The sequence below is a fragment of the Lonchura striata genome, chromosome 3, assembly GCF_046129695.1.
Source record: "Lonchura striata isolate bLonStr1 chromosome 3, bLonStr1.mat, whole genome shotgun sequence".
NCBI classification, from domain to species: domain Eukaryota; kingdom Metazoa; phylum Chordata; class Aves; order Passeriformes; family Estrildidae; genus Lonchura; species Lonchura striata.
The window spans coordinates 112,950,770-112,978,714 of record NC_134605.1 but is presented as its reverse complement, the minus strand read 5'-3'; the positions used below and the strand labels follow the sequence as shown (position 1 = coordinate 112,978,714).

Sequence of the window (27,945 nt, the reverse complement as noted above, 5' to 3'; positions counted from 1 at the left end):
TGGGGCTGGGACGGGAACTGGGATTGGGATTGGGATGTCCCGAGGCCCAGCTCCGTGGGACATTCCCGTTTTTCTCCAGCGGGATGGAGAGCAAGGCCGTGGATCTCCACACCTTCTCGGAGTGGGAGAACGGATCCGTCCTGGAGGAGCCCTTGGAGCGACGGAGCCTCTCCAAGATGAACCTCTGCGAGGACGGTGAGGGCGGATCCGCCTCGGGATCCACTCGGGATCCACCTGGGGATCTACCCATGCATCCACCCCTGGATCCACCCCTGGATCTGCCTCTGGATCCACCTCTGGATCCATCTCGAGGGATTTTTATGGAATTCGGGGATGGAAAAGGGAAGGGAGACCCTTCCTGGAGTCCCGAATTCCCAGTGAAGCCACTGGATCCTGAAATTCCTTCTCCAGGAGGAATCAGGATGGATGCAATGCCAGGCTGGGAGAGCCGGGAATGTTCCCCTGGATCAGGGAAGGATCCAGGGAATCCTTGGAGCTGCTTCCCGATCCCCAAGGGGCTCCCGGAGAGCTGGAATTTGGGGAAGGGCTGGAGGGGCAGGAGCCAGGGAATGGAATTCCCAGTGGGAAAGGGGAGCTTGGGATTTTGGGATCTTGGGCAGGAATTCCCGGCTGGGAGAGCAGGGAAGATCTGGCTGAGCTGGGAACATCCAGCTCCGGATAAATTCCACCTGGGAATGCTCCAAGGGGCTCATGGAGCTGATTCCAAGGGGAGCTGTGGGGGTAAGGCCAGCTTTGGATCCGGAGGGAGAATTCCCCATCCAGGAAATCCCCGAGTATTGATCCCAATCCCAAAAGCTGATGTCCCTGCTCCTGCCCCTTCCCAGCTTCCCGATCCTGCTGTTCCCATCCCTTCAGCTGGAAAAGCCGGGAGGGAAGAGCCGCAGCCCCCCGGGACCGATCCCAGAATTCCCAACAAACCCCTGGCCCTGGGAAAGGCTGGAGGTGCCTCCCTGGCTCCGGGATTTTGATGGAATTCCGCTTGGAATTCTCGGGGCTCATCCCAGGGAGAGGTCTCTGGAGCGGGATTTCTGGGATGGGGCCGGAGCGAAGCCATCCCTGAGGGTGGGACCACCCGGATTTGCCCGAATTCCTGGAAAATTCCCACCGGGAAGGGCGAGGACCCATCGGGAGCGCGATCCAAACCTTCTGCTGGGCCAGGAATCAACATCCCTGGAACTTCCCAGGGTTTCGGGGACCCCAAATCCCGGAATCCCGGTTGTTCTCCTCCTCCCGCTCCCTGGAGCCTGGGCAGGGGCAGGAAATGTTCGCTTTCCCTTGGATCCCGGCCGCGCTTCCAAGGGCCGGGAATGGGAGCGGGCGGATCGGGGCGCCCCGGGAGCCGCTGGAAGTGGGAAAGGTCGGGAAAACCTCGGCGCCCTCCTCACCCCGCGGCTCCAGGAATCCCGGGCGGGGAGCGGGGGATGAGATCCAGCTGGAGCATCCCGGATCCCGCCTGAGCCGCCTTCCCTGGGGATCGTTCCCTGGATCCGTCCCGGAGCTTCCAAAGCCGGGCTGAGTTTCGGGATCCGCCCACCGTGACCCTTTCCCGGCTGGAGGCTTTTCCAGCCGTCCCCGTTTTCCCGGGATGGACAGCGCTGGAGCTCGGGAAGGACAGGGGGAAGGGTCCCTGGAATTCTGGAGTCTCCCCATCCGTGGGTTCCATCGCCGGAATCCCAGGGAGCAGCGAGATCCCACTGGGATGGGGCGAGGTCCCAGCTGGGCATTCCCAGCAGGAACGGGCCAGGCTGGGAATTGCCTTGGGATGGGATCCCAAATCCCAGCAGGGATGGAATCCCAAATCCCAATGGGAATGGAATCCCAAATCCCAGTGGGAATGGGCCAGGCTGGAGCCGGGAATTGCCACAGGATGGGATCCCAAATCTCAGTGAGAACGGGATCCCAAATCCCAGTGGGAATGGGCCAGGCTGGAGCTGGGAATTGCCTTGGGATGGGATCCCAAATCCCAGCAGGGATGGAATCCCAAATCCCAGCAGGGAATGGGACCCCAAATCCCAGTGGGAATGGGCCAGGCTGGAACTGGGAATTGCCTTGGATGGGATCTCAAGTCCCAGTGGGAATGAGATCCCAAATCCCAGCAGGAATTCTCCAGGCTGGAGCTGGGAATTGCCTCGGATGGGATCCCAAATCCCAGTGGGAATGGGATCCCAAATCCCAGTGGGAATGGGATCCCAAATCCCAGCGGGAATGGGCCGGGCTGGAGCTGGGAATTGCCATGGAATGGGAGCCCAAATCCCAGCGGGAATGGGCCGGGCTGGAGCTGGGAATTGCCATGGAATGGGAGCCCAAATTCCAGTGGGAATGGGCCGGGCTGGAGTTGGGAATTGCCACAGGATGGGATCCCAAATCTCAGTGGGAATGGGATCCCAAATCCCAGCAGGGTTGAGATCCCAAGTCCCAGCAGGAATTCTCCAGGCTGGAGCTGGGAATTGCCTTGGGTGGGATCTCAAGTCCCAGTGGGAATGGGATCCCAAATCGCAGCAGGAATTCTCCAGGCTGGAGCTGGGAATTGCCTCGGATGGGATCCCAAATCCCAGTGGGAATGGGATCCCAAATCCCAGCGGGAATGGGCCGGGCTGGATCCGGCCGTGGATCAGCGCTGTCTCCATCCGGGAGGTTTGGATTTGGGGTCCTGTGGGATGAGGGGCTCTGGGTCGGAGCTTTGGAGCTCCGAGGAGCACAAAACACCCGGATGGAGGCTCCAGGTGGGAATTCCGGCCTTGTCCTCCATCTTCCATTGGTGTCTCCTTGGGGAAGCTCGGATTGGGGCAGGGCGAACCCGGGCGGTGCTGCTGGGGCTGGAATGGGAGTGCTGGGAAAACTGATCCCAAAAATCCCAGAAATCCTGCCCGGATCCAGCAGGGAACTTGGGGTGGGAAGAGACCTTCAAACTCTTCCCATTCCATGGGCAGGGACACTTCCCACCATCCCAGGGTGATCCAAGCCCATCCCAACTTTCCTTGGGCATTCCCAGGGATTCTCTGGGAATTCCAGCCCAGCCGGGAATTCCTGCCCAAGATCCCAAAATCCCAAGCTCCCCTTTCCCACTGGGAATTCCATTCCCTGGCTCCTGCCCCTCCAGCCCTTCCCCAAATTCCAGCTCTCCCGGAGCCCCTTGGGGATCGGGAAGTGGCTCCAAGGATTCCCGGGATCCTTCCCTGATCCAGGGGAACATTCCCGGCTCTCCCAGCCTGGGATTGGATCCATCCCCATCCCGATTCCTCCTGGAGAAGGAATTTCAGGATCCAGGGGTTCCACTGGGAATTCGGGACTCCGGGCAGGGTCTCCCTTCCCTTTTCCATCCCCAAATTCCATAAAAATCCCTCGGGATGCATCCTGAGCACCCTCGATCCCAGAATTCCCAACTCCTCCCGCTATCCCAGGTTTCTCCAATGCCACCCAACCTTTCCTTGGACTCTTCCAAGGGCGGAGCCCCTTGTTCCTCCCCGGGGATGATCCCAGCCCTTCCCGCGGCATTCCCGTGACGCCGTGTCCCGCTCCATCCCGCAGATCCCGGCCGGAGGACGGGACCCTCGGGATGCTGCGGCCGGATGGGCTCCGTGGCGGCGCTGAGATATTCCGTGGTGGGACTTTACCTCCTGGCGCTCCTCATCCTGGTGGGAATCTTCATCCTGGCAGGTGAGGCTGGCCCGCCTCTTCCCGGGATGCTCCCAGGAAATTCCACGGCCTTGGAATCCCTGCCCGGGAGGGTTTTCCGGGTTCGTGCGGGGAGGGGAAAGTTGGGATCCAGCAGGAAAATGAAAAAAAAATAAGAAACAACAAAAAAAGAAAGAACAAAAAAAACCAAGCACCAAAAAAAAAAAAAACTCCCAAAACTCATAAAAAAACCCAAAGAATCTTAAAAAAAAAAAATCCTCCCCAAAAAAATTGAAAATCCCCAAAAATTTGAAAAAAGCTCAAAACCCCATAAAAAAGTCAAAGAATTAAGAAAAGATTTTAAAATCCCCCCAAAATTTGAAAAAAATCCCTCAAAAACACCAGAAACTCATTAAAAAAATCAAAGAATTAAAAAAAAATCAAAAAAATCCTTTAAAAATCCCAAAAAATTGAAAAAATCACAAAAAACCTGTTAAAAAGTCAAATAATTTAAAAAAATCCCAAAAAATCCCAAACCCCATTGAAAAACCTACAAAATTTTGAAAAAAATCCCAAAAAAACCCCCCAAACTCTATAAAAAAGTCAAATAATTAAAAAAAAAAAAAGAAAAACAACCCCTAAAACCCATAAAAAACCCCAAAGAATTTGAAGTAATCCCAAAAATTCCAGCTGTAGCCCCCAGTCCTGGGATCTCCTTGATGGGTTGGAATCGCCGCTTCCATGGATCCGCCCGTCCTTCCCGGAGTTTATCCCGTTATCCGCGGCAGGAAGGGATGCGAATCCCACTCTTTTCCATCCCCAAATTCCCCCCAGCTGCTCTCCGAGGGCTGGGAACGGCCGGATAAGATTTTCCTGGAATTCTGGGGCCTCTCCGATGTTGTTTGGATGTTGTTGTTGTCGTTGGCCGGAGGATCCCGGAGCCGGGGATGTCGCGGATCCGGGAAAAGCTCCGGGCCAGGAATAACAACAACAACCACCTCTGGCGCCGGGAATCTCCCAGTTCCCCAATTCCCAGCTCCAGGAAAACCCCGGGAGAAGCACCTCACTCCCGGCTTGTCGCCCGGAATCTTGGAAAAGGGGAGCAGAGGGAAGAGGGAAAAGGTCGCCGTGGTTTTCTGGGAGTTTGGGATTTTATGCCGAGCCTCGGGAAGCGGCCGAGTGCCGGGATTTGGAGCTGGGGACGTGCAGAGGGTTTATCCCGGCTGGAAAACCACCGGGATGGGGTGGGATAAAGGAGAACCACAGGGAGGCAGCCCCAGCTCGCCCTGGGAAAACCGGGAATGTTCATGGACACCTTGCATGCCGGAGGGATCGGATTTCCCATGGAAAATCCCTTCCCGGGCTCCCGGAGGCAGACACGGAGCCGGGAATTTCTCTCCCGCCCGAGGGGAAGGGGCTTGGAAAGATGCAGGGAATCATGGAATGGTTCCGGTGGGAAGGGTCTCAGATTCCACAGGGATGCTTCCCACTATCCCAGGCTGCTCCAAGCCCCGGCCAAACGGTCCTGGAATGTTTTGGAGTGGGTTTTTGGCCGGGAATTTTTTGGAATCCAGCTAGGGCATGTGATCTTCCTTGGAAAAGAGGTTGGGAAAAGGGTCAGCGCCACAAATCCAAGGAAACGTCCCGGAGCAGCGGGAATGGGACGTTTTCCCCCCCGGAGCTGGAGTTTCCCACATGGAACTCAGGCGGTTCGGTGGCCCCTGGGAATTCACATTCCCTGAATCCCTACCCCTGGTCCCCCCCAATCCACTAAAAACCCTCTGAGGCTGCAGCTGGGACTCCCATCTCCAACTTTTTCATGGAATCGTGGAATTGTTGAGGTTGGAAAACCCTTTGGACCCCGTGGAGTTCGGCCAGTGTCCCCAGGTGCCACACCCACACGGATTTAAATCCCTACGGGAACAGGGACTCCACCCCTGCACGACCTTTTCCAGGAGGGAATTGTTCCTCATTCCACCCTCAACATTCCCTGGAAAAACTCGGGACTGTTCTCTCTGGTGATTCATGAGTAACAACAAAATCCCAAAAATCCCAGAGTTTTCTCCAGGGAATGTTTCTCCCTGTAGTTTTCCATCCTTCCCCTGGGATCTGTTCCAGCTGAGCCCCTCCTGCCAATCCCTCAGATCCTTCCCGGGAATGCCGGGGCCAAACTGGGATGAGGGAACCGAACCTCGCCCTGTCCCAGCAGGAGAATCCCGGCCGGAATTCCGGGACAAACCGTGGGATTTGGGAACAGGGATTGGAAAAATTCCTGCAAGAAGCTGATTCCAGCTTGGACAGGGCTTGGAGGGACAGGGCGAGGTGTCGGGGATGGGATGGGATGGGATGGGATGGGGTGGGATGGGATGGGATGGGATGGGATGGGATGGGATGGGATGGGATGGGATGGGATGGGATGGGATGGGGTGGGATGGGATGGGATGGGATGGGATGGGATGGGAAGGGATGGGGTGGGATGGGATAATGGGATGGGGTGGGGTGGGATGGGATGGGATGGGATGGGATGGGGTGGGATGGGATGGGATGGGATGGGATGGGATGGGATGGGGTGGGATGGGATGGGATGGGATGGGATGGGATGGGATGGGATGGAAGGTCCCTTTCCACCCAAACCATTCCAGGATCCTCTGGAGCTGCCGGGGTGGCTCCGGGCTGAGGTTCCCAGCAGGCAAATCCCATGGGATGCAGCTCCAAGGGATCGAAGGAAAACCCTGAGCTCCAGGGAATCCTTGGAGCCGCTTCCCGATCCCCAAGGGGCTCCGGGAGAGCTGGAATTTGGGGAAGGGCTGGAGGGGCAGGAGCCAGGGAATGGAATTCCCAGTGGGAAAGGGGAGCTTGGGATTTTGGGATCTTGGGCAGGAATTCCCGGCTGGGCTGGAATTCCCAGAGAACCCCTGGCAGTGCCCAAGGAAAGTTGGGATGGGCTTGGAGCAGGCTGGGATCATGGGAAGTGTCCCTGTCCGGGTGGAGCGGGATGAGCTTTGCGGTTCCTTCCCACCCAAACCATCCCAGGACCCTCCAGCCCTTCTCCACCTCCCAACCTCCTCCTCCAGCCTTGGATCCCAGGAGGGGCCGGCGGGAGGAACCTTCGGGGCTGGAGATTCCACCCGCAGGCCCCGAGGAACCGGGAACGTCCTCGGGAGGAGCCGGCACCCAAGGGTTCCTCCTGACCTCCCGCCGCTCTCCTCCTCCGCAGCGTCCCGGCCCCAGGAGAACCGCGAGGACCTCCAGGTTCTGCTGGGGAACGTCCAGCGGCTCAACGAGACCTTCCGGGACCTGCAGCTGCTGCACGCGCCGCCCCAGGGGGACCTCCTGGAGCACATCTGGAGGCTGCAGGACCTCCTGCAGAACCACTCGGACTCGCTGTCGCTGCTGGGCGGCTCGCTCCGCCGGCTGGAGGAGCTCCTGTGGGACCTCCAGGGCCAGGCCGGCCGGGCGGAGCGGTCGGTGGCCCGGCTGCGCGACTCGCTGGCCCAGCAGGGCGAGGCGGCCCGGCTGGAGCTGTCGCGGCTCTCCGTGGACGCCAACAGCAGCCGGCTGCTCCTGGAGCACCACCAGCACCTCCTGGGCCACCTGGGCGGGCGGCTGGACGCCCTGGGCGAGCAGGTGGCGGCGTTGGCCGTGGCCGCGGATTCCATGAACCGCAGCCTCTCCTACGACGTCCTCCTGCAGAATTCCCGGCTGCGGGACCTGCGGGAGCTCCTGGGCGACGCCAGCGCGGACGGGCGGCGGCTGCGGGCGCGGCAGGCGGCCACGGAGCGGCAGCTGAGGCTGGAGCTGGCCCTGCTCAACAACGTCACCGAGGAGCTGCGCCTGAAGGACTGGGAGCATTCCGCGGCGCTCCGGAACCTCTCCGTCGTCCGCGGTGAGCGCCGGCAGCGGGCTGGGATGGGGATGGTGGGATGGGTGCTCCTGTGGGATGGGTCTGTGCGGGGCTCGGTGCGTCAGGGGTTGGAGGATTGTGGAGTTGTTGAGGTTGGAGAAGATCTCCAGGGTCGTGCATTCCCGCTGGTTGCGGTCACCGGTCAGTGTCCTCCCAAATCCACGTGGATTTTAATCCCGCCAGGGATGGGGACTCCAAACCTCCCAGGGCCTGTTCCAATCCTTCCCAGCCCTTTCCAGGAAGGAATTGTTCCCAATATCCAACTAAACCTTCCCTGGCCCAGCCAGAGGCCGTTTCCTCATCCTGGTTCTTGGTTCCTGGGAGCAGATCCTGACTCCCACCTGGATCCAACTTTTCATGGAGTTGTGGAGAGGGAAAAGGTCCCCCCCGAGCCTCCTTTGCTCCAGGCTGAGCCCCTTCCCAGCTCCTCAGGAACTCTCCATTCCCTTCCCAGCTCCCCCAAGAACTCTCCAGCCCCTTCCCAGCTCCTCAGGAACTCTCCATTCCCTTCCCAGCTCCCTCAGGAACTCTCCAGCCCCTTCCCAGCTCCCCCAAGAACTCTCCAGCCCCTTCCCAGCTCCCCCAAGAACTCTCCAGCCCCTTCCCAGCTCCTCAGGAACTCTCCAGCCCCTTCCCAGCTCCCCCAAGAACTCTCCAGCCCCTTCCCAGCTCCCCCAAGAACTCTCCAGCCCCTTCCCAGCTCCTCAGGAACTCTCCATTCCCTTCCCAGCTCCTCAGGAACTCTCCAGCCCCTTCCCAGCTCCCCCAAGAACTCTCCAGCCCCTTCCCAGCTCCCTCAGGAACTCTCCAGCCCCTTCCCAGCTCCCTCAGGAACTCTCCAGCCCCTTCCCAGCTCCCTCAGGAACTCTCCATTCCCTTCCCAGCTCCTCAGGAACTCTCCAGCCCCTTCCCAGCTCCCCCAAGAACTCTCCAGCCCCTTCCCAGCTCCTCAGGAACTCTCCAGCCCCTTCCCAGCTCCCCCAAGAACTCTCCAGCCCCTTCCCAGCTCCTCAGGAACTCTCCATTCCCTTCCCAGCTCCCCCAGGAACTCTCCAGCCCCTTCCCAGCTCCTCAGGAACTCTCCATTCCCTTCCCAGCTCCCCCAGGAACTCTCCATTCCCTTCCCAGCTCCTCAGGAACTCTCCAGCCCCTTCCCAGCTCCCCCAGGAACTCTCCAGCCCCTTCCCAGCTCCTCAGGAACTCTCCATTCCCTTCCCAGCTCCCCCAGGAACTCTCCATTCCCTTCCCAGCTCCTCAGGAACTCTCCAGCCCCTTCCCAGCTCCCCCAGGAACTCTCCATTCCCTTCCCAGCTCCTCAGGAACTCTCCAGCCCCTTCCCAGCTCCCTCAGGAACTCTCCAGCCCCTTCCCAGCTCCCCCAAGAACTCTCCAGCCCCTTCCCAGCTCCTCAGGAACTCTCCATTCCCTTCCCAGCTCCCTCAGGAACTCTCCATTCCCTTCCCAGCTCCTCAGGAACTCTCCAGCCCCTTCCCAGCTCCCCCAAGAACTCTCCAGCCCCTTCCCAGCTCCTCAGGAACTCTCCAGCCCCTTCCCAGCTCCCCCAAGAACTCTCCAGCCCCTTCCCAGCTCCCCCAGGAACTCTCCAGCCCCTTCCCAGCTCCTCAGGAACTCTCCATTCCCTTCCCAGCTCCCCCAGGAACTCTCCATTCCCTTCCCAGCTCCTCAGGAACTCTCCAGCCCCTTCCCAGCTCCCCCAGGAACTCTCCAGCCCCTTCCCAGCTCCTCAGGAACTCTCCATTCCCTTCCCAGCTCCCCCAGGAACTCTCCATTCCCTTCCCAGCTCCTCAGGAACTCTCCAGCCCCTTCCCAGCTCCTCAGGAACTCTCCATTCCCTTCCCAGCTCCCCCAGGAACTCTCCAGCCCCTTCCCAGCTCCCTCAGGAACTCTCCAGCCCCTTCCCAGCTCCCCCAGGAACTCTCCAGCCCCTTCCCAGCTCCTCAGGAACTCTCCATTCCCTTCCCAGCTCCCCCAGGAACTCTCCAGCCCCTTCCCAGCTCCTCAGGAACTCTCCATTCCCTTCCCAGCTCCTCAGGAACTCTCCATTCCCTTCCCAGCTCCCCCAGGAACTCTCCAGCCCCTTCCCAGCTCCCCCAGGAACTCTCCAGCCCCTTCCCAGCTCCCTCAGGAACTCTCCAGCCCCTTCCCAGCTCCCTCAGGAACTCTCCAGCCCCTTCCCAGCTCCCTCAGGAACTCTCCAGCCCCTTCCCAGCTCCCTCAGGAACTCTCCATTCCCTTCCCAGCTCCTCAGGAACTCTCCATTCCCTTCCCAGCTCCCCCAGGAACTCTCCAGCCCCTTCCCAGCTCCCCCAGGAACTCTCCAGCCCCTTCCCAGCTCCCTCAGGAACTCTCCAGCCCCTTCCCAGCTCCCTCAGGAACTCTCCAGCCCCTTCCCAGCTCCTCAGGAACTCTCCAGCCCCTTCCCAGCTCCCCCAGCCCCTCCTGGGGCTCCGTTCTCTTCCCTGGACACGCTCCAGCCCCTCCAGGTCTCTCCGGTCGGGAAGGTTCCAGATCCGCTCCCATCCATCCCCGCTCAGGTGTCTCCATCCCCTTGGACTCTCCAAACATTCCCCATCCACGGTTTGGAAGGAAGCTCCCAAGCTTCCCTCCAAGATGCCAGGAAAAACCAACTCCCCCCATCCCATCTTCTCCACCATTCCCACCCTCAGCTCTTCCCAAATCCCGGATTAGTTTGGGTGGGAAGGGCCCTTAAATCCCCTCCTGTTCCAACTCCAACACCTTCCACCACCCCAGGGTGCTCCCAGCCCTGTCCAGCCCGGCCTTGGGCACTTCCAGGGATCCAGGGACAGCCACGGCTGCTCTGGGAATGCTGTGCCAGGGAGGGGGAACCCCATGGAGAAACCCAGGAGATCCCGGTGGGAGCTCCGGGGCGGAGCCGGAGGCTGGGAGCAGCTCCTGTCCCATTTCCCACCTGTTGCACCTGCGGACGCTGGAGCTCATTCCTGGTGCTTCCAGCTGGAATTCCAAGGAATTCTAAAATTCTAATTCCAATATTCTAAAATATTGGATCCGAGCCTGGCTCAGGCTCGGGATCAGTCCTGCTGGATCGGGATCATCCCCAGGCTCGGGATCATGCCCAGGCTCGGGATGAGTCCTGCTGGATCAGGATGAGTCCTGCTGGATCAGGATGAGTCCTGCTGGATCAGGATGAGTCCTGCTGGATCGGGATCATCCCCAGGCTCGGGATCAATCCCTGCTGGATCAGGATCAGTCCCTGCTGGATTGGGATCATCCCCACTGGATTGGGATCAGTTCCTGCTGGATCAGGATCATCCCCAGGCTCGGGATCAATCCCCACTGGATTGGGATCAGTTCCTGCTGGATTGGGATCAATCCCTGCTGGATTGGGATCAATCCCTGCTGGATCAGGATCAGTCCCTGCTGGATTGGGATGAGTCCTGCTGGATTGGGATCAGTCCCTGCTGGATTGGGATCAGTCCCTGCTGGATCAGGATCAGTTCCTGCTGGATTGGGATCAGTCCCTGCTGGATCAGGATCAATCCCTGCTGGAATTCCAAGGCCGGGGCTGGTGCCAAGGCACTTGTTCCCCTTTTCCAGCTGCTGAGCCGGCGGGGACGGATTCCGGGAGATCCATCCTTTCCCCTGGAATAGCAGCAGCTCCCGGGGCGCTGTCCCTCATCCCGGGGGATGTTGGCTCCCGATCCCTGTTTCTGGGACTCTGGGATCCCCCTGCCCCCACTGCTTGGACATTTCCCATTTTCCCCACCCCTCGGATCCCGCTTTTCCCTCCTCACCCACCCGTGGGAATGATGTCACCAAGGGTGGGATCCGCCGCGGAGCGCCGGAATCGCGTTATCCCAAAACAAACCCCTCCCCGAGGGCCGGATTTATCAGCCCTGACACATTCCTGGCGTCCCAAACTTCCCTCTCCTCCCATCCCATGGATAATTCCTGGGGCCTCGCGCCCAGCTGGATTCATCCCAGCTCCAGATGTCCTCGGGTGAGTCCGTCGTGTTCCCGGCTGGATTTGGCCGAGCCGTTCCCTCCCTCCCTTTTCCTTCTCCCCGAATCCTCGGCTATCCCGGCCTCCGGATCCCGGATCCTGGAATTGGGCGGTGGCAGCTCGGGAAGGTCCCGAGGATTGCTCCGAGCACCTCCCGCGGCTCGGGAAGGACAACGCCGAGGAGTTTTGGGTCTTGGGAGAATTCCCGGGATCCGTTCGGTGGATCCCTGGGTGGGATGTGCTGGATCCCAGCAGGTCCCAAAGGTGACGGGACATTCCCATCCCTCAGGAGAGGCCTCATCCTGCTGGGATTGGAGGGTGGGGAGCCGGGATGCTGCAGAACCGGGATTTCCTGGGATTTCCCAGGAGCTGTGGGGTGGGAAAGCTGGGAATGCTCGGGAGCCTCTCCCAGCTGCCATTCCCAGTTTTCCTCCAGCCCGGCTGCTCCCGGTGTCCTGTCCCAAGAGCTGCTCCTGGGATGGGACCATCCCCGGGAGCATTCCAGAAAATCTGCAGCTGCCCCATCCCTGGAAGTGCCAATCCCAGGGTCTGGGATCCATCCCAGGGTCTGGGATCCATCCCAGGGTCTGGGATCCATCCCAGGGTCTGGGATCCATCCCGAGGCTCTGGGATCCATACCAAAGGTCTGGGATCCTTCCTGAGGGTCTGGGATCCATCCCAAGGGTCTGGGATCCATCCCATGGTCTGGGATCCATCCCATGGTCTGGGATCCATCCTGAGGGTCTGGGATCCATCCCAAGGCTCTGGGATCCATCTCAAAGGTCTGGGATCCATCCTGAGGGTCTGGGATCCATCCCAAGGCTCTGGGATCCATCTCAAAGGTCTGGGATCCATCCTGAGGGTCTGGGATCCATCCCAGGGTCTGGGATCCATCCTGAGGGTCTGGGATCCATCCTGAGGGTCTGGGATCCATCCCAAGGCTCTGGGATCCATCTCAAAGGTCTGGGATCCATCCTGAGAGTCTGGGATCCATCCCGAGGGTCTGGGATCCATCCCAGGGTCTGGGATCCTTTCCAGGATCTGGAGTCCATCCTTGGATTCTGGGATCCATTCTCTATCCCAAACCATCTCCATCCCGGGATGTTTCCCAGCCTTGATGTGGGTCAGGATCCCACTGCGGATCCCACTCTGGATCCCACTGCGGATCCCACTCTGGATCCCACTGCGGATCCCACTCTGGATCCCACTGCGGATCCCACTCTGGATCCCACTCTGGATCCCACTCTGGATCCCACTCTGGATCCCACTCTGGATCCCACGGATTCCTACAGAACATTCCCAGATCCCAGTTCCTGATCCATTAAAACACATCCCTGCTCTTCCTGACCCTTTCCCAGCACCCGGAGCCCTGCCTGGAGCTCAGCTCCCCGAGTTCCCGGCTTTTAGGATTTCCCGGGATGGGCGGGAATGACCCTTCCCAGCCTCTCCCTGCCCTGTTCTATCCCAGGAATATTTTTTTCAGCCCCGTTTTTTATTCCCTTCCAATTCCTTCTTCCCATTCTGCTGGCTCCCGATTGTTTTCAGCTTTTAGGATTTGACCCTTTGCAGGATGAGGGATAAAACTGGGATCGGGATCTTCTGCGCATTCCTGGGATTTTACCAAAATCCTCCTGTCAATCCTCTCCTCAAGGATCATCTCCAGAATTCCCAGAGGATCACCCCAGCTGGACAAATGGAAAGTGTCCCTGCCCTTGGATGATTCTTAAAATCCTTTCCATGCCCCAAAATTCCAGGATTGTAGGAACACTCCCAAAATGTGTATTTTCCCTGATTTCTTGCAATGATTTCCTTGGGAATGTCCCAGCTCTTAGTCTAAAGGAAAATTCCCGGAGTCGCGCTCAAGGTGGAGCTCCCGGGTGAATTTTCTTGGTACTTGGGAGCAGGTTGGCGGAATCCGGTTTGGAATTTAAGATCCACAAATCCCGGGAATTTAAAATTGTGGAAAACCGCTCCGGCTGATTTGTCCCAGCTTTCTTGGTGATCCCCGGATCTCCCGCTCCTGCTGCGCGTTCCCGGCTCCGGGATGTGATTCCCGCTGTCTTCCAGGGCCGCCGGGACCCAAAGGAGACCGAGGCACGGAAGGGATGGAGGGACAGCCCGGCCTTCCCGGCCTGCCCGGGCTCCGAGGTAAGGAAAACATTCCCGGCGTCCACAAAACCCCCCAAAATCCCATCCTGAAATAACCCGGCTGATCCGAACCCGATTCCCGGTGATTCCCGACCCGTCCCTTGGCACGTCCCAGCTCCTGAGGGACACGAGGATGGATCTGCTCTCCCGGATCCTGGAACATCCATCCTGGAGGGGAAAAACGTCATGGCCCACCCGGCTCCAGGAAATCCATGGCTGTTATTCCCAGATTTCCAGGGTGTCCCGGCTAGGCTGGAGCAGGAATTCCCAAACGGAGCCTTCCAAGGCACCAGGGCTGGAATTGCTGCTGGATCCCTCCAGCAGATCCCAGGAACCCACCAGAAGGGCCTCGGCTCCAAGATTTTTCCAGAATTTTCTTTTTCCGACGTCAGCGATGCCGATTTTCCCACCCCCCCCCTTCTTAATTCCATTGTTTTGGGGAGGAATTCCGTCGGAAGCCACCGGAGGACATTCCCACCCTGAGGAGGGTTGGCTCCAGCTGTTCCTGACTTGAAGGAAAGCTGGGAATGCTGCTCCGCTTCCAGGGGCTGGGAACGGCACGGAGGTGGGGCAGGATCCCCCGGGACAGCTTTGTCCCGCGGAGGTGACGGGATCCATCCCGCCGGGAGCAGGGATCCGCCGGGATCCCGCGGGATGGAGCTCCAGGGCCAGCGCCAGGACCAGATCCAGCTTTGGATTCACATCCAGGTCCAGGAGCAGGTCCAGGCCAAGGTCCAGACCCAGACCCAGATGTGGGTCCAGATCCAGGTCAAGGTTCAGGACCAGACCCAGATCCAGAACCAGATCCAATCCCAGACCCAGATGGAGACCCAGATCCAGATCCTGATCCAGACCCAAAACCAGAACCAGATCCAGACCCAAAACCAGAACCAGATCCAGACCCAAAACCAGAACCAGATCCAGGCCCAGGCCCAGATCCTGCTCCAAATCCAGCTCCAGACCCAGACTCAGACCCAGACTCAGAACCAGATCCAGAACCAGATCCAGACCCAGATGCAGATCCAGATCCTGATTCAGATCCAGATCCTGATTCAGATCCAGATCCTGATTCAGATCCAGACGCAGATCCAGGTCAAGGTCCAGATCCAGACCCAGATCCAGATCCAGACCGAGACCCAAAACCAGAACCAGATTCAGTCCCAGGCCCAGATCCTGCTCCAGATCCAGCTCCAGACCCAGACCCAGATACAGATCTAGACCCAGAACCAGAACCAGAACCAGATCTACTTCCAGAACCAGACCCTGAACTTGATCCAGAACCAGACCCTGAACTTGATCCCGTCACAGACCCAGAATCAGACCCGGCTCCAGAACCAGACCCAGACCCAGACCCAGAACCAGACCCAGACCCAGAACTTGATCCAGACCCAGATCTAGACCCAGACCCAGACCCAGAACCAGACCCAGACCCTGAACTTGATCCAGTCACAGACCCAGATCCAGACCCAGACCCAGACCCAGACCCAGATCTAGACCCAGACCCAGAACTTGATCCAGTCACAGTAGACCCAGAACCAGACCCAGAACCAGACCCAGATCCAGACCCAGACCCAGACCCAGACCCAGATCTAGACCCAGACCCAGAACTTAATCCAGTCCCAGACCCAGATCCAGACCCAGACCCAGATCTTGATCCAGCCCCAGCCCCAGATCTTGATCCAGCCCCAGCCCCAGCTCCAGCTCCATCCCTGGAATCCTGTGCTCCAAGGATTCTGAGGCACCGCGACCTGGCTGGGGCTGCTTTGGGCTCAAACCCTGGGATTTTGGGACCGCTCCTTTCCAGGCCCAGCCCAGCGAGGCAGAGCCAGCCTGGAAATCCGATCTCCCTCGGCCAGCCCCTGCAGCTGCCCCTGTTCCTTCTCCCTCCAGCTGCAATTCCTGGCGCTGACGGACTCGTGGCTGTTTTTCTTGGGTGTAACAACCCTCGGAATTACATTGGCTCTTTTCCTTGGTTTTCCCTTTTTTTCCCCTCATTTTTTTTTTCTTATTCAAACAGAAAAACAAAACAATCCCAGGAGGGTTCACCTTCAGGAAGAGTTGCGGGAAGAGCCACAATTTTTTAGGTTTTTTCCTGGAGTTTTTCGGGATGCAGGCACGAGCCTTTGGATCTGAGAAGGTCAGGTTCAGGTGTATCCCTGGAAAATCCCCTTTTCCATGGAAAATTCCCCCTCTTACCCCTGCCCTGCCAAAATCCAGGTCCTGATCCCTCCTCGGGATGGACACAGCAGGGAAAGGCTGGAGCTGGGGATAATGCCCGTTGGAGCTGGGGCTGGAATTCCTCCTGGAGGATTATTTTCCTTGTAAACCAAAGGAGAATTAGGACTAAAATATTGGATCCGAGCCTGGCTCAGGCTCGGGATCAGTCCTGCTGGATCGGGATCATCCCCAGGCTCGGGATCAGTCCTGCTGGATCGGGATCATCCCCAGGATCCGGATCAGTTCCTGCTGGATCGGGATCATCCCCAGGCTCGGGATCATCCCCAGGCTTGGGATCAATCCCTGTTGGATCGGGATTATCCCCACTGGATTGGGATCAGTCCCTGCTGGATCGGGATCATCCCCAGGCTCGGGATCAATCCCCACTGGATTGGGATCATCCCCAGGCTCGGGATCAGTTCCTGCTGGATCGGGATCATCCCCAGGCTCGGGATCAGTTCCTGCTGGATCGGGATCATCCCCAGGCTCGGGATCAGTTCCTGCTGGATTGGGATCATCCCCAGGCTCGGGATCAGTCCCTGCTGGATTGGGATCAGTTCCTGCTGGATTGGGATCATCCCCAGGCTCGGGATCAATCCCCACTGGATCGGGATCAATCCCCACTGGATCGGGATCATCCCCAGGCTCGGGATCAGTTCCTGCTGGATTGGGATCATCCCCAGGCTCGGGATCAGTTCCTGCTGGATCGGGATCATCCCCAGGCTCGGGATCAGTCCCTGCTGGATTGGGATCATTCCCAGGCTTGGGATCAGTCATTGCTGGATTGGGATCAGTCCCTGCTGGATCAGAATCATCCCCAGGATCGGGATCATCCCCAGGATCGGGATCATCCCCAGGTGCCAGCAGATCCCGTCTCCACCCTGGGCCCACATTTGGATCCAGGTCCAGGTCCCACCTGGGGTCCAGGACTGGATGCAGATGCAGATCCAGGTCCAGATCCAAGTCCAGATGTAGACCCAGATCCAGGTCCAGTTTCAGGATCAGGCCCAGGATCAGACCCACAACTGGATCCAGGTCAAGGTCCAGGAGCAGGACCAGGATCAGGTCCAGGTCCAGGTCCAGGTCCAGGTCCAGGTCCAGGTCCAGGTCCAGGTCCAGGAGCAGATGCAGATCCAGGTCTAGGTCTAGGAGAAGATTTAGATCTAGGTCCAGGAGCAGATCCAGATCCAGGAGAAGATCCAGGTCCAGATCCAGATCCAGGTCCAGGTCTAGGAGCAGATCTAGATCCTGGTCCAGGTCCAGGAGCAGATCCAGGTCCAGGAGCAGATCCAGGTCCAGGTCCAGGTCCAGATCCAGGTCCATGTCCATGTCCAGGTCCAGATCCAAGTCCAGGTCCAGGTCCAGAGCCAGGTCCAGGTCCAGGTCCAGGTCCAGGTCTAGGAGCAGATCTAGATTCCAGTCCAGGTCCAGGAGCAGATCCAGATCTGGGTCCAGGTCCAGGTCCAGGTGGGTGGAGGTGACCTCCAAGGTTCGGGTGTGTCCCCTGTGAAGGAATTCCCAAACTCCAGCCCCAGTTCCCACCTCCCAGAGGTTCCATCCACGCCTTTCTCCAGGAAACATCCAACCCCTTGGACAACATGGATTCCGGAGACCTGGGGCTCTCGGGGGACACATCCCGATTCCTTGGGATGGATCCTGGTTTTCCTTCCTTGATCTCCAGCTTTGGAGCCGAGTTCCCCTCCATCCCAGGCAAAGAATGCCCAGGAATTCCTTAGCACCCGGATAAATCCATCCTGGAATCCCAGGGAAGCGCGGGAGAAGGACGAGCCGGAACTCTGGAGTCTCCCGGAGCTCCCGGGCCCGTGGGGATTGCGGAATTCTGCGGGAAGCGGCTGATGGTGTGTCCCGGTGCTCATTCCAGGGATTCCCGGGGAGCGGGGACCGCCCGGCCCGCGCGGATTGAAGGGGGACCCGGGGGAGCTCGGCCCTCGCGGGCCCGCGGGGCCGCGCGGATCGAAAGGTACGGGCGCGGATCCCGGCGGGATCCAGGAGCGGACGGGCTCCGGAGATATCCCGGGATGAGGGGCAGAGCCCTGGGAGCGAGACCCGGGGATCCTCTGGATCAGGAACCACCCGGATCTCCTGGAGGAACGGGAATCCCGACGGTTCCTGCACCGGCAGCAGGGGCAACGGGTGGATTTGGGATGTGCTCCCATTCCGTGGGGCTGCGTGGGGACCTCCCGGGCTGTGCTCCCACGCCTGGCTCCGGCAGGGATTTGGGAACCCGGCAGGGATTTGGGAATCCAGGAACACGGCAGGGATTTGGGAACCCAGCAGGGATTTGGGAACCCAGCAGAGATTTGGGAATCCAGGAACACGGCAGGGATTTGGGAACACGGCAGGGATTTGGGAATCCAGCAGGGATTTGGGAACCAGGAACCTGGCAGGGATTTGGGAACACGGCAGGGATTTGGGAACACGGCAGGGATTTGGGAACCAGGAACCCAAAAGGGATTTGGGAACCAGGAACCTGGCAGGGATTTGGGAACCAGGAACCCGGCAGGGATTTGGGAACACGGCAGGGATTTGGGAACCAGGAACCCGGCAGTGATTTGGGAATCCAGGAACCTGGCAGGGATTTGGGAACACGGCAGGGATTTGGGAACACAGCAGGGATTTGGGAACCCGGCAGGGATTTGGGAATCCAGGAACCCGGCAGGGATTTGGGAACCCGGCAGGGATTTGGGAACCCGGCAGGGATTTGGGAACCAGGAACCCGGCAGGGATTTGGGAACCCGGCAGGGATTTGGGAACCCGGCAGGGATTTGGGAACCAGGAACCTGGCAGGGATTTGGGAACCTGGAAACCCGGCAGGGATTTGGGAACCTGGAACCCGGCAGGGATTTGGGAACCCGGCAGGGATTTGGGAATCCGGAAACCCGGCAGGGATTTGGGAACCCAGCAGGGATTTGGGAATCCAAGAACCTGGCAGGGATTTGGGAACACAGCAGGGATTTGGGAACCAGGAACCCGGCAGGGATTTGGGAACCCGGGAACCCGAAAGGGATTTGGGAACCCAGCAGGGATTTGGGAATCCGGCAGGGATTTGGTAACCTGGAACCCGGCAGGGATTTGGGAATCCAGGAACCTGGCAGGGATTTGGGAATCCAGGAACCTGGCAGGGATTTGGGAATAATCTCCTGGCTGTGTTCTGGGGCGTTCCCGGCTCGCTGTGGTTTCCCATCCTCCTGGGAAAACTGTGGGAGTTGGGATTTCCTGGGACACCTGGGATGGGAAATTCCCAGCTGCTGCCAAACCCAGGATTGAAAACCCCAAAATCTGCCCTTTGTGCCCCAAAATTCCTGCTGGGGGGCAGGAAGGGAAAACAGGTTGGGAAGAGCCGGGATTTGTAGGGAGCAGAAACCTGGAGGGGATTGGGATTGGGTCTCCCTTCCTTTTTCCATCCCCAAATTCCATAAAAATCCCGCTGAATGGATTCCAAATGTCTGTGATCCCAGAATCCCGGAATGGTTTGGGATGGGATCCATGGACCTTCAGTCCCGTCCCACGATCCCGGGGTGATCCAAATCCACCCTTGGGCACTCCCAGGGATTCTCTGGGAATTCCAGCCCAGCCGGGAATTCCTGCCCAAGATCCCAAAATCCCAAGCTGCCCTTTCCCACTGGGAATTCCATTCCCTGGCTCCTGCCCCTCCAGCCCTTCCCCAAATTCCAGCTCTCCCGGAGCCCCTTGGGGATCGGGAAGCGGCTCCAAGGATTCCCTGGATCCTTCCCCGATCCAGGGGAACATTCCCGGCTCTCCCAGTCCAGCCGATCTCCATGGCCTCCTCTGGAATTTCTCCTTCCGGAGTCGGGATCCCGGAGCTGGAGCAGCTCCGCAGGTGGGGCCTCACCTGAGCGGGGCCATCCCCCTTTTCCTGCTGCCCGAATTTTGGGATCACTCCAGGACAAACCCATTTCCGGGGATCACCCCAACCTCTCTCCGTTTTGGGGAGGAATCCCGGAATTGTCGCTTCCCAATCCCGATTCCTGCTCCGGCATCCCGAGCCCTTCCCGATTCCCGGAGCCGCATCCCTGGCCCCGTTCCCGGCGTTCCCATCTGGATCCCATCAGCTCCGGGCCCTTTCCCCATCCCACACCACCCGCGGGATCAATCCCGCTCTCCCGGAGCCTCCCAGGGACACGGCCGGAATTTCCTGCCCTGCTCCGGTTTTTTGGGATCCTTTCATATCCCCCGTTTCCCTTCCTCCCGGATTTTCGGGTGTTGTTTGTTGTTCCTGGAGGCCGGAGCATCCCGGAGCTTTTCCCTGGGATCGGGCCAGGCTTGGCCAAGCCGGGATCAGCGAATCCAAGTCTCCGGTCCCGCCTGGAAAAGCCGGGAATGAGGGAGGAGGAGGCTCCGGCAGAGCCAAGGAATTCACGGGATATTAAATCGGGATTGGGATATTGAATGATTCCCGGGATACAGAATCATTCCCGGGATATCGAGTCATTCCCGGGATACAGAATCATTCCCAGGCTATTGAATGATTCCCAGGATATTGAGTCATTCCCGGGATATCGAATCATTCCTGGGATACTGAATCATTCCCGGGATATCGAATCATTCCCGGGATATCGAATCATTCCTGGGATATTGAATGATTCCCAGGATATTGAATCATTCCCGGGATATCAAATCATTCCCGGGATATCGAGTCATTCCCGGGATATTGAATCATTCCCAGGCTATTGAATGATTCCCAGGATATTGAGTCATTCCCGGGATATCGAGTCATTCCCGGGATATCGAGTCATTCCCGGGATATCAAACAGGCGGGAACGTTTATCCAGCTGCTCCCTGGCATCGCCCTTTTCCACGGATGCCGGCTCGGTGCTTCATCCGGAATTTGGGAATGCCCATCCCTGCCCCCAGACGGGATTTTCCACCCCCAAATCGGGAATTTCACCCCGAAATCCCGGTTTTCGCTGCCCTCCAGGGGATCTGCCCTCAGGAATTCCGGGAGCCGCTGGAATTCCCGGAGGGATTTTGGGATCTCCCGTTTTTTGGGAGCAGGGATGGGGAATCCCAACAATTCCGGCGTTTCTCCCGGCAGGCGAGCGCGGCCCCAAGGGGGACAAGGGGGACGGAGGAGCCGCTGGTGGCGCCGGTGAGTTCCCGGATCCGGGCGGGATTTTTTGGGAATCGGGAGCTGGGAAAACCATCCCGGGGTTCTCCCGCTCGGAGCCGGGGAAGGTGGGAGGGAGAGCGGGAACGGGAAAGGACCGGGAATGGCCGAGGTGTCCATGGTGGCCTTCCGCCATCCCGGGGATGTCGCTCCTTGGGGACATTCCCCAGGGAATTCCAGGGATGTCGCTCCTTGGGGACATTCCCCATGGAATTCCAGGGACATCCCAGCCTGGGGACATTCCCCAGGGAATTCCAGGGATGTCGCTCCTTGGGGACATTCCCCAGGGAATTCCAGGGACATCCCAGCCTGGGGACATTCCCGATGGAATTCCAGGGACATCCCAGCCTGGGGACATTCCCCAGGGAATTCCAGGGATGTCGCTCCTTGGGGACATTCCCCATGGAATTCCAGGGACATCCCAGCCTGGGGACATTCCCAACCACAGCCGGACCTTCCAGGCTGGGAATGTCCCAGAATTCCCTGGGGTGCCTCATCTGGTGCTCCTTCCTCATGGAGAAGCCACGGGAGATGCTCCAGGGTGGGCCAGGAGCATCCCTGGGAGATGCCACCATGGGTGGTGCCACCATCCCTCGGGAATGTCGCCATGGATGGTGCCACCATCCCTCGGGAATGACACTGTGGATGGTGCCACCATCCCTTGGGAATGACACCGTGGATGGTGCCACCATCCCTTGGGAATGACACCATGGATGTCACCATCCCTCGGGAATGTCGCCATGGATGGTGCCACCATCCCTCGGGAATGACACCATGGATGGTGCCACCATCCCTCGGGAATGACACCATGGTGGTGTCACCATCCCTCAGGAATGTTGCCATGGATGGTGTCACCATCCCTTGGGAATGACACCATGGATGTCACCATCCCTTGGGAATGACACCATGGATGGTGTCACCATCCCTCAGGAATGTTGCCATGGATGGTGTCACCATCCCTCGGGAATGTCGCCATGGATGGTGTCACCATCCCTCGGGAATGACACCATGGATGGTGCCACCATCCCTCGGGAATGTCGCCATGGATGGTGCCACCATCCCTTGGGAATGACACCATGGATGGTGCCACCATCCCTCGGGAATGTCGCCATGGATGGTGCCACCATCCCTCGGGAATGTCGCCATGGACGGTGCCACCATCCCTTGGGAATGACACCATGGATGTCACCATCCCTCGGGAATGTCGCCATCCCTTGGGATGTCACCATGGATGACATCCCCATGGCTGACATCTCCATGGCCAGTGTCCCCATGGCTGCTGTGCCCATGTCCTCCCCACGGATGTTCTCCCCATGGCTGGTGTCCCCACGGTTGCTGTCCCCATGCATGTCCCCCTCATGGATGTCCTCCCCGTGGCTGATCTCCCCATGGCTGATGCCCCCGTGGCTGGTGTCCCCACGGATGTTCTCCCCACAGCTGATGTCTTCATGGATGTTCTCATGCATGTTCTCCCCATAAATGTCCTCCCCATGGATGTCCTCCCCATGGCTGCTGTCCCCATGATGTTCTCCCCATGATGTCCTCTCCATGGCTGATATCTTCATGGATGTTCTCCTCATGCATGTTCTCCCCATAAATGTCCTCCCCATGGCTGCTGTCCCCATGGCTGATGTCCTCATGGATGACATCTCCACGGCTGCTGTCCCCATGGATGACATCTCCACGGATGTTGTCCCCATGGCTGTCCTCCCCTGGGCTGTGTCCCCATGGATGTTCTCCCATGGATCTCCTCCCCCTGGTTGTCCTCCCCGGCGGTGTCCCCATGGCTGATATCCCCATGGATGTCCTCCCCATGGCTGCTGTCCCCATGATGTTCTCCCCATGATGTCCTCTCCACGGCTGATATCTTCATGGATGTTCTCCTCATGCATGTTCTCCCCATAAATGTCCTCCCCATGGCTGCTGTCCCCATGGCTGATGTCCTCATGGATGACATCTCCACGGCTGCTGTCCCCATGGATGACATCTCCACGGATGTTGTCCCCACGGCTGTCCTCCCCCGGGCGGTGTCCCCATGGATGTTCTCCCCATGGCTGATATCCCGCCGGCTGTCCCCATGATGTCCTCCCCCCGGCTGATGTCTTCATGGATGTTCTCCTCATGGATGTTCTCCCCATGGCTGATGTCCCCACGGATGTTCTCCCATGGCTGATGTCCCCACGGATGTTCTCCCATGGATCTCCTCCCCACGGATGTTCTCCCATGGCTGATGTCCCCACGGATGTTCTCCCATGGGTTTTCTCCCCATGGATCTCCTCCCCACGGATGTCCTCCCCATGGCTGATGTTCTCCCATGGATGTTCTCCCATGGCTGATGTCCCCACGAATGTTCTCCCATGGCTGATGTTCTCCCATGGATGTTCTCCCATGGCTGATGTCCCCACGAATGTTCTCCCATGGCTGGTGTTCTCCCACGGATGTTCTCCCATGGCTGATGTCCCCACGAATGTTCTCCCATGGATGTTCTCCCATGGATCTCCTCCCCACGGATGTTCTCCCATGGGTTTTCTCCCCATGGATCTCCTCCCCACGGATGTTCTCCCATGGGTTTTCTCCCCATGGATCTCCTCCCCACGGGTGTCCTCCCACGGATCTCCGCCCCGTCCGTCCGCAGGCGCGGCGGTGCCGCGGGAGGGCGCGGTGCGGCTCATGAACGGCTCGGGGCCGCACGAGGGGCGCCTGGAGATCTTCCACCAGCGGCGCTGGGGCTCGGTCTGCGACGACGGCTGGGACGGCCGCGACGGCGACGTGGCGTGCCGCGCGCTCGGCTTCCGCGGCGCCGCCGCCGTCTTCCGCATGGCGCGCTTCGGACAGGGTGCGGCACCGGGAACGGGATCGGGAACGGGAACGGGATGGGGACAGGGAACGGGAATGGGAACAAGAACGGGGACGGGATCGGGGACGGGGACGGGGACGGGGATGGGAACGGGAACAGGAACGGGGATGGGAATGGGAACGGGGACGGGAACGGGGACGGGAACGGGATTGGGAACGGGAACGGGGACGGGAACGGGATGGGGACAGGGAACGGGAATGGGAACAAGAACGGGAATGGGAACGGGAATGGGAACGGGGACGGGAATGGGAACAGGGACGGGGACGGGATCGGGATGGGGACAGGGAACGGGAATGGGAACAGGATCGGGAACGGGAACAGGAATGGGAACGGGGACGGGAATGGGAACGGGGACGGGAACAGGGACGGGAATGGGAATGGGAACGGGGATGGGAATGGGGACGGGGACGGGAACAGGGACGGGAATGGGAATGGGAACGGGGATGGGAATGGGGACGGGAATGGGAACGGGGACGGGAATGGGGACAGGAATGGGAATGGGAATGGGAATGGGGACGGGAACGGGAATGGGAATGGGAACGGGGACAGGAACGGGAACGGGGACGGGGATGGGAACGGGAACGGGACAGGGAACAGGAATGGGACAGGGAACGGGAATGGGAACGGGAACGGAATGGGAATGGGAACGGGACAGGAACGGGAACGGGAATGGGAACAGGACAGGGAACTGGAATGGGACAGGGAACAGGAACGGGAACGGGAACGGGAACGGGAACGGGAACGGGACAGGAATGGGAATGGGAACGGGAATGGGAACGGGATGGGGATGGGGTGGGATTGGGATTGGGATGGGATTTGGAACAGGATGGGATTGGGATTGGGATTGGGAACGGGGTCGGGAACGGGGATTGGGGTTGGGATCAGGATTGGGATAGGGGTGGGATTGGGAATGGGATTGGGATGGGATCAGGATGGGATTGGGATGGGATTGGGATCAGGATAGAGATGAGATTGGGATTGGGAATGGGATTGGGATTGGGATTGGGATCAGGATCAGGGATCTCAGCCCTTTGGGATCCCTGGAATTCCATCCGTGTGGGATGCTGGAACTCGGTGGTGCCCATGTGGAATCCTGGGAATTCTGTGGGTTTCTATGTGGGATCCCAGGAATTCCATCCTTGTGGGATCCCGGAGTCCCGCGGTGTCAGTTTGGGATCCCAAATCCGGTGGTGTTAGTTTGGGATCCCGGCGGATCCAGAATCCCGTGGTGTTGGTTTGGGATCCCAAATCCCGCGGTGTCGGTTCAGGATCCCGGCAGATCCCGAGCCCTGCGGTGTTGGTTTGGGATCTGGAATCCCGCGGTCTCTGTGTGGGATCCCATCAGATCCCAAGCCCCGCAGTGTTGGTTTGGGATCGCAAACCCTGCGGAGTCCGTGTAGGATCCCATCGGATCCCGAATCCCGTGGCCTCCGTGTAGGATCCAAACTGATCCCAACCCCCGCGGTGTCCATGTGGGATCCCTGTGGATCCCGAATCCCGCGGTGTCCGTGTGGGATCCCGGTGGATCCCGAATCCCACGGTGTCCGTGTCGGATCCCGGTGGATCCCGAATCCCACGGTGTCCGTTCAGGATCCCATCGGATCCCAAACCCCGCAGTGTCCGTGGGGGATCCCGGTGGATCCTGGATCCCGTGGTGTCGGTTCAGGATCCCATCGGATCCCAACCCCCGCGGTGTCCATGTGGGATCCCGGTGGATCCCGAATCCCACGGTGTCCGTTCAGGATCCCATTGGATCCCAAACCCCGCAGTGTCCGTTCAGGATCCCGGTGGATCCCAAACCCCACAGTGTCCGTGTGGGATCCCTGTGGATCCCGAATCCCGCGGTGTCCGTGTGGGATCCCGGTGGATCCCAAATCCCGCGGTGTCCGTGTGGGATCCCATCGGATCCCGAATCCCGCGGCGTCCGTGTGGGATCCCGGTGGATCCCGAATCCCGCGGTGTCCGTGTGGGATCCCGGTGGATCCCGAATCCCACAGTGTCCGTTCAGGATCCCTGTGGATCCCAAACCCCGCGGTGTCTGTGTGGGATCCCTGTGGATCCCGAATCCCACGGTGTCCGTTCAGGATCCCTGTGGATCCCGAATCCCGCGGTGTTGGTTCAGGATCCCATCGGATCCCAACCCCCGCGGTGTCCGTGTGGGATCCCGGTGGATCCCGAGTCCCGCGGTGTCCGTTCAGGATCCCGGTGGATCCCGAATCCCGCGGCGTCTCCGCAGGCTCGGGGCAGATCTGGATGGACGACGTCTCCTGCGCCGGCACCGAGGAGTCGCTGCCGCTCTGCCCCTTCTCGGGCTGGGGCCGAACCAACTGCGGCCACGCCGAGGACGCCGGCGTGCGCTGCCGCACCGAGTGACCCCCAAACCGCCGGAAACACCCCGGAACGGCCGGAAACACCCCGGAAACGCCGGAAACACCCCGGAAACGCCGGAAACACCCCCAAACCGCCGGACACACCCCGAAACTGGAATGATCCCAAAACCGCCAGAAACACCCTGAAACCGCCGGAAACACCCCGGAACCGCCGGAAACACCCCGGAAACGCCGGAAACACCCCGGAACCGCCAGAAACACCCCGAAACCACTGGAAACACCCCGAAACCCCCGGAAACACCCCAGAGCCGCCGGAAACACCCCCAATCTGCTGGAAACACCCCCAAACCGCCGGAAACACCCCGGAGCTGCTGGAAACACCCCGGAAACGCCGGAAACACCCCGGAAACTCCGGAAACACCCCAAAACCGCCAGTAACACCCCGGAGCCGCCGGAAACACCCCGGAAACGCCGGAAACACCCCAAAACCGGGCTGACCCCAAACCCGCCGGAAACACCCCGAAACCAGGCTGACCCCAAACCGGGCTGACCCCAAAACCGCTGGAAACACCCCAAAACTGGAATGATCCCAAAACCGCTGGAAACACCCCAAAACTGGAATGATCCCAAAACCGCTGGAAACACCCCGGAAACCGAGCTGACCCCAAACTGGAATGATCCTGAGAACCAGGCTGACCCCAAAACCGCCGGAAACACCCCAAAACCGGGCCGACCCCAAAAACCGGGCTGACCCCAAACTGGGCTGACCCCAAAACCGCTGGAAACACCCCGAAACCGCCGGAAACACCCCGAAACCGGGCTGACCCCAAAAACTGCGCTGACCCCAAACCGGGCTGACCCCAAACCGGGCTGACCCCAAAAACACCGGAAACAACCCGAAACTGGAATGATCCCAAACCGGGAATGATCCTGAGAACCAGGACTGATCCTGAGAACCAGGACTGACCCCAAAACCAGACTGACCCCAAAAACTAGGAATGACCCCGAAACCGGGCTGACCCCAAATCGGACTGACCCCAAAAACCGGGAATGATCCTGAAAACTGGGACTGACCCCAAAAGGCAAACACCAAATCCATCCCAAATCCACCCAAATCCACCCCAAAGGCACTGACCCCCCAAAAAGGGACTGACCCCAAAAACCAGGACTGATCCCAAAACTGGGACTGATCCTGAAAAATGGGACTGACCCCCAAAAAAATGGACTGACCCCAAAAACCGGGACTGACCCCAAAAGGGAAACCCCAAATCCATCCCAAATCCACCCCAAAAGGAAACCCCAAAGGAAACCCCAAACCACCCCAAATCCATCCCAAAGGAACTGACCCCCAAAAAACGGGACTGATCCCAAAGGAAATCCCAAATCCACCCAAAGGGAAAACCCCAAATCCACCCACAGGGAAAATCCCAAATCCTCCCCAAACTGGAAAACCCAAATCCATCCCAAACGGAAACCCCAAACCCACCCCACAGGGAAAATCCCAAATCCATCCCAAAGGGAAAATCCCAAATCCTCCCCAAAGGGAAAATCCCATATCCTCCCCACAGGGAAAATCCCAAATCCTCCCCAAAGGGAAAATCCCAAATCCATCCCAAACGGAAACCCCAAACCCACCTCACAGGGAAAATCCCAAATCCATCCCAAAGGGAAAATCCCAAACCCACCTCACAGGGAAAATCCC

General features: G+C 59.2%; 1 protein-coding gene across 1 annotated transcript; it reads left to right on the top strand.

Annotated features, from left to right (window-relative positions):
* The first annotated feature begins 83 nt into the window (after positions 1 to 83).
* SCARA5 (scavenger receptor class A member 5) lies at positions 84 to 26,286 on the top strand. The gene is made up of 8 exons (XM_077781823.1): positions 84 to 195; positions 3,550 to 3,678; positions 6,854 to 7,522; positions 13,610 to 13,690; positions 17,790 to 17,888; positions 20,985 to 21,029; positions 23,692 to 23,892; positions 26,150 to 26,286. Exons 1-8 carry the CDS (start codon positions 84 to 86, stop codon positions 26,284 to 26,286), a joined length of 1,473 nt encoding a protein of 490 aa, XP_077637949.1.
* The last annotated feature ends 1,659 nt before the right edge of the window (positions 26,287 to 27,945 follow it).

Coding starts and splice junctions, on each gene's coding strand:
- SCARA5 (XM_077781823.1), top strand. CDS start 84: ATGGAGAGCAAGGCCGTGGATCTCCACACCTTCTCGGAGTGGGAGAAC. Junction 17,889..20,984: donor GGGGCCGCGCGGATCGAAAG/GTACGGGCGCGG, acceptor TTCTCCCGGCAG/GCGAGCGCGGCCCCAAGGGG. Junction 23,893..26,149: donor CATGGCGCGCTTCGGACAGG/GTGCGGCACCGG, acceptor GCGTCTCCGCAG/GCTCGGGGCAGATCTGGATG.